Source organism: Phyllostomus discolor, chromosome 9 (genome assembly GCF_004126475.2).
Source record: "Phyllostomus discolor isolate MPI-MPIP mPhyDis1 chromosome 9, mPhyDis1.pri.v3, whole genome shotgun sequence".
In the NCBI taxonomy this organism is placed as follows: domain Eukaryota; kingdom Metazoa; phylum Chordata; class Mammalia; order Chiroptera; family Phyllostomidae; genus Phyllostomus; species Phyllostomus discolor.
The window spans coordinates 88,144,992-88,160,588 of NC_040911.2; the positions used below are offsets into that span (position 1 = coordinate 88,144,992).

The 15,597-nt window shown below is 49.1% G+C and overlaps 2 protein-coding genes across 2 annotated transcripts in view; one reads left to right on the plus strand and one right to left on the minus strand.

Annotated features, from left to right (window-relative positions):
• On the plus strand, positions 1–8,539 carry RAB5IF (RAB5 interacting factor). Its single transcript, XM_028523947.2, has 4 exons — positions 1–330; positions 2,376–2,479; positions 6,564–6,693; positions 8,001–8,539. Exons 1-4 carry the CDS (start codon positions 217–219, stop codon positions 8,040–8,042), a joined length of 390 nt encoding a protein of 129 aa, XP_028379748.1. The 5' UTR covers positions 1–216; the 3' UTR covers positions 8,043–8,539.
• Positions 8,262–15,597, minus strand: part of SLA2 (Src like adaptor 2) — a 21,976-nt gene continuing 14,640 nt past the window's right edge. Inside the window, exons 6-8 of the mRNA XM_028524765.2 lie at positions 10,860–11,009; positions 10,009–10,141; positions 8,262–9,589 (exon numbers count right to left, since the gene is read on the minus strand). Coding sequence (XP_028380566.1) covers positions 9,427–9,589; positions 10,009–10,141; positions 10,860–11,009 — 446 coding nt within the window. The 3' untranslated portion in view covers positions 8,262–9,426. The remainder of the gene's footprint in view (positions 9,590–10,008; positions 10,142–10,859; positions 11,010–15,597) is intronic.

Sequence of the window (15,597 nt, forward strand, 5' to 3'; positions counted from 1 at the left end):
GGCTGCGTTGCTCCTCCTCTCGCGGCACCTTGGGTTAGGCCGAGGGAGCTGAGCTAGACGCTTTGGCTAAGTGCTGGCAACTGCGGCGCACCGCCGAGCCACAGTGCTGAGCCTGTCACTGCCGCCCCGCGCGCCGTGACCCGCGACCCCAGATCTTCGACTCCTTTCGGCTCGGCCCGCGCGCCCCAGGCCCAGCCCGGGCGGCGCGACGGGAGGATGAGCGGCGGGCGGCGGAAGGAGGAATCGTCTCAGCCGCAGCTGGCCAACGGGGCTCTCAAAGTGTCTGTCTGGAGCAAGGTGCTGCGGAGTGACGCGGCCTGGGAGGACAAGGTGCGGTGGGATTTGGCGAGGGCGCAGGTTCGAGGAGCCGCCTGGCACTCGGGGACGCAGGGACAGGCCCGAGCCTGCCCGGGTGCGGCCGAGTCTTGGGGTGTCAGTGCAAACTCTGCGGGCGTGGGCCAAAGAGCCGAGCTCGGGGCTCACAGCGCAGTGGCCTAACGGTCGAGCCGCCTGGGTCACTTGCGCGGGAAGCAGCGTGGAGGGGGGCAGAGGAAGTGTCAACTCGCGGACAGGGCGTGTGCCCGAATGGCGAGATTGAGCCGAATTTGATTTGACCTCCGCCTTTTCCTCCCAGTAGGATCTTGAGTAAGTGACTTACTTTATCCGAATTAACTACTTAACATAGTCGTTAGCATCTACTGCATACTTTCCGGGACAGGTGCTGTCCCCGCGTTGTCTCACTTAATTTTCAGAACAGCTCTGAACTGGGGTACTGTGGTGCATTAAACAGGTAGCAACGGCACATAATGAGGCTAAGGTAGAGCTGCCAGTGCCTTATTGTTGAATGAGAAAGACCGAATACCTTTAAGTGTGAGCGGGGAGACGGAGACCACCTTGCATGGGTGAGTGAGTGAATGTGTGTGTGAGTGAGTAAAGGGGCTGGAAGGAACGTGTCTGAGGAATGGTTGGGGCTTCAAAGATTTCCTTACTGGTCACACACATTTAGATCTGAGTTTGGACACTCCCCGACACTGCTCCGTGATCTGGAAGAAACAACTTGATTCCAGTTGGCTTGAAAAGAATCTTATATTTGCAGTCTTTGAGGGGCGCGGGGGATACTGGTGAAGTAGGCTTTCCTCCCTGGAGTTTCAGTGAAGGGGGATGGGGGGGACTTGCTGAAATTGCCCCAGCGCTACCCAGCTCTTGTAAACCCTTTCTGATCTGCTGTGTCATTTCTTTCTTCCTTCTGTAAGGGCTGGTTTCTGCAATCTAGGGCAGGTCAGAAACCCGAGTCTTCCTTGTCCTTGTACAGAGAGTAGATATGCTGGCACGTGCCTCCAGCACTTTTGTTTCTAATCCTTTCTCTCCTTTGTGACTTACTCAGAATTCAGTGTGCGGGGAGGTGGTGCTGAGTAGATTGACTGCCTGCCCTTCTGCCTGGGATTAGTGTATTTGCCCCACCCCCCACCCCCCAGATAAGAGTTACCAGTAGCCAATAGCAGTTTTACTATCACAGCCATTTTACCACAAGCCAAATCACTTTTGCAGCTTCTCAAAAAAGGTAAATGACTTTTCTAAAAAATTTTTTTGATAGTACATTTATTAAAGTTGGGGAGAGTGAAAGAAGGAAGGGCTTAGGATAGAAAAAGCAACAGGAGAGAGCTTAGGCAGGGCAACTTTAGATCTCTAGAAACGTTACAGGTGTCCTGACTGGTGTAGCTCAGTTGGTTGGGCATAGTCCATCCTGCAAACCAAAAGGTCATCAGTTTGATTTCTGGTCAGGGCACATGCCTGTGTTGTGGCCCAGTGCCCAGTAGGGGTGCGCGAGGCAACGGATCAATGTTTCTCTATCATATCAATGTTTCTCTCCCTCCCTTTCTCCCTCCCTAAGAATAAATAAGACAGACCTTTAAAAAAATGTTATGGGAAAGAAATGATCCTAGGCAGGGCTGCTTTGGCTTGCTGGAAAGTCTTAGAAAAAGACGCTTTGGAGACAGGTTGAGGGGGTTAACCTGGGATGAGCTGCCGCTGCCCATTGCTCCCCTGGTTGCAAGTCTTGGGGGACCCTTAGAGTTTAGGAAATGCCTGTCTAAGAGGGAAGAAAGGTGTGGGCGTGCTTCCAGGAGGGAGAGCTCACCTCTAAAATTTTTAGTTTTAGATCACAGCCCCTAGAAGTCATCACTAAAGACAAATATTGTTTTGTTTTACTTACCACCTTCTGGTATAAGAGGAGGAGTGCCCCATACTGTTGCTTTTGGGGAAAATTCACTGGAAGATGTGTTTAGCAGGAAGCCTTTTGGTTCCTTACCTGTTACAGGAGGTTCTCCTGTGGCACCTGCTCCAGATAACGCATGCAATCTCTCTTTTTTCTACAGGATGAGTTTTTAGATGTGATCTACTGGTTCCGACAGATCATCGCTGTGGTCCTAGGTGTCATTTGGGGAGTGTTACCATTACGAGGTTTCTTGGGAATAGCGGGGTAAGTCTTGGGTAGCTTGCATTTTCATGATCTCATGTCTTTTTCTAATAGAGATTATATTTTCCTCTTATGAAAAAGGTCATTGCTACATTGGAGGTTTTTTTAAAAGTATGTGTGTGCACGCATGCGTGTGTGTGATGGCTAAAGCAAAAAGGTGCGCTCAGGTTAGCACTCCTGGGCCTGGTGTAGCACTCCTCGCTTCATCGAGCCCAGGAGCATTTTAGGTCAGGTATGTTACCTTCCTGAAGGCCAGGACAGTCCATTCATTCACGGGTCCTTAAGCGAGAGGCTACCACAGGCCTGTTGGTGGCAGGCATCATTTAGTTGTGGTGTGACCTTTGTTTGTGTGGAAGCTGGGAAAGTGGAAGAGCTTCTGTACTTGATGACCGCTCCATCGTACCTGGCATGACGCTGGATGTACTGAATCTTGGCTTTTTCAGAAGTTGTTGTAGATTCCTTCATTTTATTTTATTTTATTTTATTCTAAAGATTTTATTTCTCTTTAGAGAGAGGGGAGGGAAAGAGGGAGAGAAACATCAGTCTGTGGTTGCCTCTCGCATGGCCCCCACTGGGGACCTGGCTTGCAACCCAGGCATGTGCCCTGACTGAATTGAACTGGCGGCCCTCTGGTTTGCAGCCTGATGCTCCATCCACTGAACCACACCAGCCAGGGCAGGTCCTTGCAATTTAGAGGCAGTGAAAAGGCCGAAGGTTTGGTGCTCCACTGTTACTGTGCTTCTGTGAAGAGCTGACACCAGCTCCTGGTCGTGGCTCTGCTTAACGGGCCACTGAAAGTGAGTCCATGTGTCCACTGCCCCGTTGACTGAATTGAGAGGGTGTGTGGGAGTTGTCTTAAGATAGGGACTGTGGGCAAGCATGGTGGAAATGACAGGCAGGGCTGCGACCTTTTCTCTTTTCATGCTGAGAATATCAACTGGCACCTTACCATGGAAAATCACACTGATTTCTTTTTTTTTTAGGGATGATATTTCTTACTTTTCAGTAACTCTAGGATGAAAAGGGTAAAGTGAATATCAAACTCATTTGAGTTGCCTGTTTTCACAGAGGATAACCCAAAAGGAATGTATCTCTCTTAACTAAGGAGGTTTTTGATTTGTGATACTGAGCAAAGCATCGGTACAGGGAAGCAGCAAGAGTTTATTCTCTGCCTGACTTTGGCAGAGTGGACACTTGCTGAGCGCTGCTGCCTGCTGATGGTGAGACACAGGACCTGGGGCTCGCGGGTCTTCCCGGGTTGGACGTGGGATACAGGTAATATTTTTAGAAGGTTGGTCACCCCGTTTGAGCCTTCTAGGAGAGAAAAGGCAGAGAAGAGAAGCCAGAGAAGGGGGGAAGGCAGTCTAAGGGCAAGCTTCTCATCTCCCCAAGGCCACTCTGTCTAGGAGAGGGTCAGAGGCCCCATCCCTGCCATGTCTTGTGGGGCTCCCGGGGGTCTCTCTGAAGTCCCACTTGGGAGTGACACAGTGAGGACAGGAGCCAGTCTGGTACACGGTGCTCTGTGGCAGAAGAGTTAAGCTAGCCAAACAGACCTTTCTTTTTTTCCTTCTCTTTCCTCTTTTCTATTCTTTCTTTTTTCCTTTCCTTTCTTTATAGAAAGCTCTGGATTCAAGTTCCATCTCTGCCACTTTCAGGCTACATCATTTTGGGCTCACCCTTCTGAGACTGCGTTTCCTCATCATTAACATGAGGGCAATACAAATGCCTGCCTTATAAAATTAATGTGCGAATTAAATGAAATAATACAAGTAAAGTGCTGAGTGTAGTGCTTAGTATGTCACAGGCACTCCGTACGTGCTTCACTGCAGTTACTCTGGGATAACCCTACAAAGAGGGGTGAGAAACGGCCATGAGAAGACAGGGAACACGGTGTTTGGGAGTGAATTGGCGGCCCGTGGAGCACAACGCTGCTTTCCTGGGACTGCTCTGTGGGGTGCAGTCCCACGTGGTCCGGCCACAGCCCAAACTAGAGTCCCTCCCCTCCTCTGGTGGGCACCGTTACCTCTGCTCTGGGAAGGGGCCCGGGACACTGATTTTTTTCTCCGTCTGTCTGACCCAGCTGCCTGGACTTAAGGCAGAATTGCTCTGGTGCTGAGTTCTGGTGACGCTTGCCGCCCCTCAGCTGCCCTCTGCTTTGACCCCAGCGTGGCTTCTCACTTCTGGTGTGGCCATCAGTGAGGGCCCATTAAGGGGAAACCGTTTCCTCGAGTCTCAGGGATAATGTCCCGAGAACCGGGTGACGGTGCTGCCCTGCCTGCTGAGGTTCTGCACATTGTCAGAGAGGGCTCCTGCCTGTCTCCTACGTAGAGCCTGGCACGTGACCAATAGGCGCTCAGGGGACTCTGCTAAGTTTTTTTAAAAACTGAAGTGAATTCCCCTGAGAGCAGCACACGGTACTGTTGTCATGTTGCCTTCCGGCCTGAAGTCATTGTGTTTGTAGGGTCATCATTTTGTTGGATCCTGACAGGGTTTTTTTTTAAAAACCTGTTTGAGAGTCCAGTCTTTCTCATGTTCTTCTCTAACCCCCAGTGCAGCACGTTTCTTTACACGTTTGCTGTGTCGCCCTCACCCTCGTTTACAATGTAGACATTGTGCCCGTCTTCAAAGCTCAGTTTGAGCCTTTCCAGTCCTTTCCAAGACCCCTCTCTCGACCACCAAACATTTACACACCTTTGTTTCTCTGACGGCACTTTCTCCTAAGTGTGTAACCCTTAAAGGCAGGGTTTCCACCCGCCCTGTTCTTTCTTCCCGCCGTTTCTTTCCCCACCTTCCCGCTGCTGCTCCTCTCACCTCAGCACGCAGCCACCCCCACGGCTCGCTCACTCGGCGAGCCTCCACGCATTCTCCAGCCCTAGCGTATTAGCTGAGTCCCACCCAGAGTGACACTTCTGTGTCCCCTTAGTAATCTCTTTCTAGAGCCGCTAACTCAGCCTGCCCAAAATGGAGCTCTTGTTAGAGCAAAGTGGCCAGATTGGCCAGGTCCCCAGATTTCAGCAGAAGATAAGGATGTGGCCACAACGCCAAGCCAAGCTAAGGACTCTTATTGTAGGTGAATCCAAGAAAACCCTTCTTCCAGACTCTGTACTTCTGTTACTGAAACAATGGTACTCCCAGGCCCTTGGGCTCCAGCCTGTGGGGCCTCTGCCCTCCCCATTCAGTCACTGTCCCAGTCCCTGTCCTCAAACTTTGTGCTCTTGTCCTGGAACACAGTGCTGGTCTATACCAACCTCCCGGCTCCGGTTCCTTCCACGCAGGAGGAAGCCTGCACTCGCAGTCCTTACACACTGGACTTCCCGAAGTACGCGGGCCTGCCTCACCCGCTACCTTGCTCAGGGTCCACCCCTCCCCCTGGCAGACAGATTTACATTACTCGGCGGCATCTAACTGCCGTGCCCCATACCGGCCCACACGTCGTCCATTAGGAGGAGCCGGTTCTCTGCATTTTCTTCCTCCATCTTCAGGAGGGACATGTCTTAAGACATACAGCTCTGGAGGTGCTCGCAAGCCTCTGGTTTCAAGTCCACTGTCACTGCTGTTTCTAGTCCCCAGGTAGACACTGAGCTGAGGGCAGAACTCTGCATCAAGTGCATAGCAGACAGACAGTGCACATCCAGAAGTGGCCTGGGAGTTAACGCGTGGGCTGCCTCAGTACGTGGCCTTGCTTGCTCGACCAGGCCACGAAGCAGCAGCTTAACAGAGTTTGTCCTGTGGCCTCCCCTCACCCCAGCTGGAGCTACCTACAGGCTCAAGTCAGCTACTGGTCCTCCTCGGGACCAGCCTGCCTTTCTTCAAGGGGGTTTAGAGGACTTAAATCTGCTTTTTAATTTATTTTATTTTTTGCTTTGGCTGGGCAACTAAAAGAGTTGTTCCTTCTATCTCTAGCTCAGCCAGATGGGCAGCTCCTTCAAGCGCCTAGGCATGATCACGTATTATTTCACATTCTCTCATAACAGAAATAGTTAACTGCGCAATAGTGAGTACCTTGGTAGAGCTGGACGATGTGGTGGGAGTTCTGAGTCTTCTAAGCTTACAGTTTGTTTTTGGTGCTTGTCCGCCCTTCCTCCAGGTTTTGCCTGATCAATGCAGGAGTCCTGTACCTCTACTTCAGCAACTACCTACAGATAGATGAGGAAGAATATGGTGGCACATGGGAGCTCACGAAAGAAGGGTTTATGACATCTTTTGCTTTGTTCATGGTATGTGTAGCTGCTACTTTTACAGCGAGTATTACTGTCTCATGAGTTACTCAGGGGGAGCCTAATGATCGCGTGACCCTGTGTGACTGGGTCACCATTTTTGCAAAAAGCTCCTGAGGCTAGGAGGCCATATCTGCGCTTGTCCTGTTGTCCCGAAAGATGTGGTGTGATGCAGTGTACAGTCTTCCTGTGGTGTGGCAGTGCAGGGCCTGTCATCTGCTGTCACATCTGATCCTCAGCTCTGGCTGCACATGAGAAACCACTGGGAAACATTTAAAAATATATTGACAGCACTATTCATAGTAGCCACAAAGTACAAAGTCATCACCTAATAAATGGATAAATAAAACAGATATTCATACAGAATAGTATTTGGCCACAAAGAGGAATGAAATGTACTGATGCATACAACATGCATGAACCTGAAAACATGCCAAGTGAAAGAATCTAGACAAAAGATCACTGTTGTATGATTCCGTGTTTGTGAAATTCATACAGACAAAAAGTTAGATTAGTGGTTGCCAGGGGCTATGCGGGGGGGAAGGGGGGAATAACTGATAATGGGAACGTATTTTCTTTTGAGAATGATGGAAATGTTCCAGAAACAATCAGTGATGTTTACACACCTCTGTGAATATACTAAAAACCTCTGAATTGTGTTTTTTTAAATGGTCTCAGTAATAAAATAAAAAAAATACCAGAAAACCCCCCTCTGAATTGTACACTTTTATGGGATACAAATTATATATCTCAAAGGTTTTTTTTTTGTTTTTTAATTTATAGACCCTAGCCCAAGCCAGTTTAAAAACAAAACAAAACAAAAAAACAAACAAAAAAAACACTTCTGGGAGGTGGCCCCTGGGCATCTGCATGTACCTCGTATACTCTTAAAGGTGCTAGGAAATGCAGTGGACAGCCAGTTACGAGAATCTGATTTATTTGATATGGTGCTGGCAGGGTATGATGGTGGTTTTGCTGTCACGTTTATTGCTAATCCTAACACCTACTAGCAGTACAGTCTGCTTTACCTGCATTGTTTTCTCATCTGTAACGCCTCCCCTCCCCGGCACTTGGTTTGCTGTTTGGCAGGTTGAGAGGCTTGTCCAGGGTCCCTTTGGGAGCACACGTGGGTGGTCCCGGGCTCTGTTAGAGACAGCTCGATTACAGTGAAGTTATGTAGGTCCCTAAACCGTTTAGCATTGGATAGCGCTGCCCACTGTGCACACATTCTTATCTGACACTTTCATTTTGTGGGAGAGGGGCCTGTGTTGACCAGGTGACCTATGAACATTGCTTCCCTCCTGCAGGTCATCTGGATCATCTTTTACACGGCCATCCACTATGACTGATGGTGCGCAGTGCCCACCTGCTTCCTGTCTGGTCCATAGGACCCACTTAGTTAAAGCACAGAAACATGATTATAGGAGCACCCAGCCACGTGGAACCTGAAGACCCATGTTTCCTGGACCAAGAATCAGTGTGTTGGGCCTCAGTGTTTCTGCGAGGGCTGTAACCTGAAACTTTTTAAAGAACCACCCACTTTTTGGGGAAGCATTTCTGAATTGTCCATCACCAACCATTTCTTCTTGGATACCATCATGAAACACCTATTTGCAGAATGGAGCTGTCATTTAATTTTATGCAAATCTGGATCCGGATAAAACATTAAATTGTCTTCCTCACTTCTCCATCAGGTGTACAGTTTTTAAACTATCAGTGGCATTTCCAGTCTTCTGAAAACAGCACGGCAGTGTGTGCGCGGCTCATAGCACAGTGCAAGCAGCGTCAGGTAACAGTTGCCATTGCAGAGTGTTTTCAGATACTTGAATAAATCAGATCTTTAATCGACAACCTGTTGATGGTACCTGGTAAAGCCTTTCTCACCTCACCTCTAACCCGAGAGCCGCGTAGGAACACTAGAGGCGGTGCCCTCCCATCACTATCCCTCTTCCTCTCCCTGCTCCCTCAGCAGCTTCATCCGGCCTCTCTCCCTTATGGGTTTACGCTGAGGCCTTGGCTTTGGAGACAGAGGGCTTGAGGCCTTCCAACACCCTAGTGCTCCTGCTCAGCCCAAGAGCCACTCGGAACTGACCTCATCACAGTGTGCTAGGCTCAGAAGGTGTCATTTTGCATTGGGCCACCAGATGGCAATGCTGGTAAGGCTTGGCCAGGTCCAAAGGACAAGCTGCAAAATGAAGTAGAGAGCTGAGAACTATGGCAGTCCAGAGAAGGGACTTGATGGGGACATTCGAGGACCTGGACTGTCAGGGGTCCTGCTTTTTGTTTTGGGGTTGGGGTGGATGGACAGCCCAGGTTCTGCTGCTCTGGTGAGCCTTCTGTCTCCTCTGCTTTCCCACCCCTTGTAAATTTGGGGTTTTTTCTTGATGCTCGTGGTGGTTTCTACCTTCTGGGTGGGACTGTTTAGTGGGCAGGGGGTTTGAATGGGACTCCACTGGCAGGGGAGGAAGATGTGCTGGAATACTCAAACTTGGGCACTGACACCAGGCCGCAGAGGGAGTTCAGTCTCTTTGGAGCCCTGGCCCCGCCCTCATCGGTGTGTGTGAACCTGAGGTTGCCGGCAGGGTCATGGCACTGGGAGGAGGCTGTGAGTTCTTAGGGCTGAGAGGAAGGAACAGAGGATACAGGGGGGACCCTGACTGTGCCTCTGTGTCCCTCCCTCCCCAGCAGTGCACAGCCTGCCTCTGGGTGCTCAGGCTGAGCTGTGTTGGGGTTCTAGGTGCTGTAGCGTTCGTTCCCCTTTCGGCCTCTCCTTTGGGCTTTGGCATCGTCCAAGATGTCATCGGTCAGGCTGATGTAGGAGCTGAGGGCCTCCCGGAGCCCCTCACTGAGCAGGGACGCCTCCCCTGTGGCAGAAGCTTCAGAGAACAGGAGGGAGCTGCGGAGAGTGGAAAAGAGTCGGGTCGAGGAGCACTGTCCTCCCTGAACTCCCCACACAGTTCCCCATTTTCAAGTCCCTCCTGCTGAAACGTTCAGAGTGGCTCCCCATTCCCTGTCAGATGAACCCCCAGCTTGACTTCTCCCGTCAGGACTGGGGCTCTTTGTTCTACCCCATCTTGTCTGGCCCTCCTCTCATCCTGGCCACCTGGTAGTCCCGGCGTGCCCTGCGTGCGTGCCCACCTTCTCCTCCCAGCCAGTCCCCCTACGCACGTGCTGAGCCGGGGCTGGCCCTGAGAGCTCCATCAGTGCTCACTGCCCCCCCACCCCTGCAGGTGACAGGCTCGTTCTGGGTTGTGGGTTCCCAGGGGTGAATTCCCACTCCTTTGTTCTGCCTTCGTGTTCTAGGGGTCCCCTCACCTGTCCAATTCTTTCCAGTTGAGGGGCTCCGTCTGCACAGTCACAGGTAGGGGTATGTCCTTGCCAGGGACTGGGGCGGTTCTCCGCAGGGCGCAGGGCTGCTTGAGGAGGCAGCAGATGTCATCCGCCAGCTCTGAGAAAGAGACCTAGACCCTTGACACGGTGGACTCAGCCCTGCTTCCCTCCCCGACAGCCCCACCCTCGCCCCAGCAGCTCTACCTTGGCAGATGGGGCCGTGGTCTAAAGAGAGTTACCGGGCATAACCCCAAGCTGTTGTTCTCCTACAAGCTGAGATGCGATCGAAAGTCATCCTGAGCTAGGCTTGGGGAGATGGAATTGACTGGTTTGGGGTAAGTTGACAGGCCCCTTTGAGCCCAGTTTCTGGCTAGGAGAGGGCCTGGGGAGGCAGCGAGCCGAGGGAGGCTCCGTCTCCGCTCGTCCTGCCAGCACCTGTCGCCTGAACAGCCCTCCCGCAAACCCCTGGTCATCCTGCCCTCCACACCCTCCAGTGCCTGTTACTGCACAGGCACCAGAAAATGCTCCGAATCAACTGAACTCCCCAGCAGCAACAGATCTGGGTTTAGTTCTTGGGGAGGCAAAGCTCTGACCCAGAACATGGTGGTGGGCGGGTTACTGGCCCGCGCTTCCACGGTAGATCTGTGTGGCTCTGTCAGGGCCTGGGGCAGGGAGGGCTGCCAGCCTGCACTTCTTGGTCCAGGGACTGGCGTGAAGATAGGGGAGGCCCTTCTTCCGTCTGTCTGGACGTTCTTTTAGGTGAAGTGTCTAAGGACACACTGACCCCTACGACCCGCATCTTAGTCTACTCTCATGCAGGCAGGGGAAGCCCATACCAGAGTAATGGTCCACCAGGGCCTGCAGTGACGGGAAGGTAAGGCGCGGGGAGATGTACAGCCAGCCATTGTCAAGGCGCTGGATCCTGTAGTGTCTGATCCGGTCCCAGGATGCAGGGCGGCTGAGGCGGACTGACAGGGAGTAACAGCCTGAGGGGGGAAAGGGTCCAGGGTGGGACTGAGGCCCTGCCGGGACCGGCCCTGCCCTGGCTGTGGGGAGGAAGAGGTGAGGGGGCCACAGAGAGTAGCCCTGAGCCCATACAGAAGAGAGTGGGCAGGGAAGGACAAAGTCTCGCTCTCTTGGTCATAAATGACAGTGCATATCTAAGAGATAGGGCTCTTGTGAAGTGAATGAGATCACAGACACACCGCCCTCAGTACAGAGCCCGGGACAGTTGAAATGAACACTCAGCATCGGCTGTCAGAAAGACCAGGTGGGCAGGAGAGTTAGAATGTGAAGATGTGTCAGACAATGTGTCAGACATGCCAGCAAGGACATGGGGAGAGAGCAACTCCTCGCCCTGCTGGAGAAAAGGAGAATTAGCACAAGCGACTCTGGAAGCAGCTGGCATCAACTAGTCCTCACAACCCAGCGGTCCCGTCCCAGGATGTCCCCTTAGAAAGGCGTGAACAACACTCACGGCAGCGCTGTTTGGAAAAGCCCGAAACTGCGAACAGCCCATGAGCACTCGACGGGATGGTGGGTTATAGAATGCGAGACCATACCACTACACAGATAAGCACAGATAAACCTTAAAAATAATGAGCAGAAGCAGCGAGTTGCAGAAGCATACACTCTGCATCATTCTATTCATATAAAGGTCAAAGGCAGTCAAACTATTACATGTGTATGGCAAAGCTATGAAGAAAATAACATCATCAGAGAAGTACATGCAAGAGGCTCCAGAGGGACTGTACAGTTAACCTGGTAATTGGGCGCCTGGGTGCTGGTTTTCTTATTGGTCTTTATATATGTACAGTATACACATGTATTTGGCAGAATTTTTCCAGTTTAGTTAGTTTTTAAGATCAACTTTATTGAGGTATAATTTACATGTAATAAAATGCACACATTTAAAGTGCACAGTTTCATGGATCTCAACAAAAATTAAAAAAACTGGCTGGAAAAAGAAAGCACATGCTTGAAAAATAAATATGGAAAAAAAACTAAACTCATTATAATACACAGGTCTCCAGTAGTTTTCAGCAGAGGAGGATGCATATCCCACCTTGATATCCAAGGTGGGGTTCATTTCTTAAGCCGACACTTCATCAAAGCCAAGTAGGAAGACAGTGCTTAGTGAAACAGTAAAATTCCGTTATTACTATCATCTAATGATCTAAAACTATCTGTAGCTTTCATTTTTTGAGTCTGTAGCTATGTGCCTTATATGGATTATCTCATCTAGTTCTTATAACCACCCTATGAGGCAGGTACAATTATTCCCTCCTCACAGATGTGAGACAGGAAACCGTGTCACAGACAACCTGGAAGAGGCGGTGAGCCTGTCACTTAATCTTTCTCTGTGGAATGCTAACAAGAGGCGGGAATGAATCCCAACCCACCGGCGCTGATTAGTTTTAGGAAGCGTTTATTTTTGAGGAAATGAATTAAACACTCCAATTAAAGGGCAGAGATTTTCAAACTGCATTTTAAAAAAGCGAGACCCAACTATATCATAAACATATTTTGCATATTAAAACCCAGGCTAAAAGTAAAAAATATATATCATGTAAACATTAATAATAGGAAAGCTGGAGTGGTTATATTAATACCAAAGTAGAATTCAAGACCAACAGTATTACCAGAGATAATGAGGGACATATCAAGAAGACAAAAAATCTTGAATTTGGCCTGGCTGGTGTGGCCCAGTAGATTGAGTGCTGGCCTGAGAACCAGAGTTGCTGGTTTGATTCCCAGTCAGGGCACATGCCTGGGTTGCGGGCCAGGTTCCCAGTAGGGGGCGTGCGAGAGGCAACCACACACTGATGTTTCTCTCCCTTCCTCCCTTCCCCTCTGTCTAAAAAATAAATCTTTCAAAAATCTCAAATTTGTATGTACCCAATTACAGAAATTCAAAATATATGAAGTAAAAGTGACAGAATGAACAGAAAAAATAGATATCCATAATTCGAAATTTCAACATTCCTCTCTCAGAACTTGATTGGACAGAAAATCAATAGGGCTATAGAAGACTTGAACAATACAGGCAACCAATGTGACTTAATTAACCTAGAACACTGCCCTTATCAACGATGCACATTTTCTTTCAAGTGCATGTGGAATGTTTGAGGTCGACTCGACTGGGCTATAAAAACAATTTTAAAAGATTGAAATCATTAAAGGTTTCATTGCTGATCACAACAGAATAAAAACAAAATTTGTGAGCTCAGCTAAGTCAGTATTTAAGACTGTATTTCTAGCTTTAAATGTTTACATGTGAAGGAAAAAAACGTATGAAATAAATTAAGCTTCCACCTTGAGTAGCTACAAAAATAAGTTTAAATAGAAGGCAGGAAAGATAAAGCAAAAATAAAATAGAAAATAGTAGAGAAAAACCAAATCAAATGCTGATTCTTCAAAGAAGATTTACAAAATTGATGAGCCTCAGACGAGACTGACGAAGAACAAAGGGAACACACAGATCGCCGATGCCAGGAGTGGAGAGGGGACACCGCTACAGGTCCTGCTCACATTAGAAGGGTAATAAGGGCGTAATATGAGCCACTTTATGCCAGCAAGTTCCACAACTTGGGTGAAATGAAGAATTCCCTAAAAGACACAAGTTACCAAAACTGACACAAGAAGTAGAAATTCTGAATAGCTCCATATCTGTTACAGAAATTGAATCCAACCCTGACTGGTGCGGCTCAGTGGATTGTGCGCTGGCCTGCGGACCTAAGGGTCACCAGTCCGGCTCCGGTGAGGGCACATGCCCGGTACCCAGCTGGGGGCCTGTGAGAGGCAACCAGTCGATGTGTCTCTCACACGTCAATGTTTCTCTCCCTCTCCTTCTCCCTCCTTTCCTGTCTCTCTAAAATAAGTGAGTAAAATCTTAAAAACAAAAAAACCCTGAATTTATAGTTTTCAAACTTCCCACAAAGAAGACCAGGTCTGGATAGCTTCACTAATGAGTTCTGTCAAACATTTGAAGAAGAAGTAATACCAATTCCATATAAACTCTTTAAGAAAATAAATGCCAGAACACTTCCCCACCCATTCGATAAGGTCAGCATTACCTTGATGTAAAAACCAGACATCATTACAAGAAAAATATAGACCAATATCCCTCATATATGTAGACTCAAAAATTCCTTAATAAACCATTAGCAAATTGAATCCAGCAATATATAAAATACATTATGGCACCCTGGCTGGTGTGGCTCAGTGGATTGAGCACTGGCCCGCAGACCAAAATGTTGCTGGTTCGATTCCCAGTCAGGGCACATGCCTGGGTTTTGGGCCAGGTCCCTAGCTGGGAGCGCGTGAGCTACTGACTGATGTATCTCTCACACATAGATGTTTCTCTCCCTCTTTTTCTCCCTTCCTTCCCCTTAAAGATTTAAGTAAATCTTTAAAACATAAAGTATAATAGTTTCTTATTGCTAGTTCTATGAAACCATTTCAGATTTATGAACTCCGTAACTGGAGGTAAATGTATTAAACCAACTCAATACATTTGTGTTGGTTTAAGCCACTAAATTGCTGGACTAAAATGAATGCCAGCAGGCCTGTGTTTCTTCTACAGCCTCTAGAGGAGGGTCATTTTTATTGCCTTTCAGTTCCTAGAAGCTGCCTGCGTTCCTTAGATCCTGGCCTGTTTCTCTACCTTTGAAGCATGGCATCTGCCAGTCTCTCTCAAACCCTGACCCTCCTGCCTCTGGCTTACAAAGACCCTTGTGCTTCCATTGGGTTTACCTAGACAATCCATGATAATCTCCCATCTCAAAATCCTTAACTTAATCACATCCACAAACTTCCCTTTGCCATGTAAGATGACATATTCACAGGTTCAGGGTTGGAACCTGGGCATCTTTGGGGGGTTATTCTGCCCACCACAGAAAGGTATTTCCTCTAACCTGACATAGAGCATTTGAAGAATCTACATGTAACATCAGAGTTAATGGGGAACACTGAATTTTTCCTGCTAAGATTGTTGTGGACCCCAAGAAGGAATTTATCTGCTGCGATGAACTCCCCATGGTCAAGTGATGGCCCAAATTATAGGAATAAGAGCCTAGTGGCCACCTGTTGACAGGTGCTCCTCACTTACTCTGTACAGCAGGAAGAACCTCAGACTGCCCTCTCGGCTGCCCGTACTGTGTGTGCCCTGCTTGTTTATGCCGAATCAGTGCCTGCAGGGAAGCCCTGGTATTTTCATTCTCTTTCCCTTCCCCTCCCTCTTCCCTTCTCCCCATCCCTCTCTCTCCCTCCCTCCCTTCCTTCCTTCCTCACCTGAGGACATTTTTTCATAGAGAGAGAAACATCAGTTGGTTGCCTTCTCACAGGTGCCCCGACTGGGAACCTGGGTATGTGCCCTGACTGGGAATCAAGCCCACAACCTCTCGGTTTATGGGACGATGTTCCAACAGACTGAGCCACACCAGACGGGGCTCTGGTACTGTCTCTCAACCCATGGTCCGAAACCTGCCCTGTTCAATCAGAAATGCACGACTGTATTCTCATTTGCATCTATACCAAACAATCAGAACTGTCCTATAATGACCAGTCAGAACT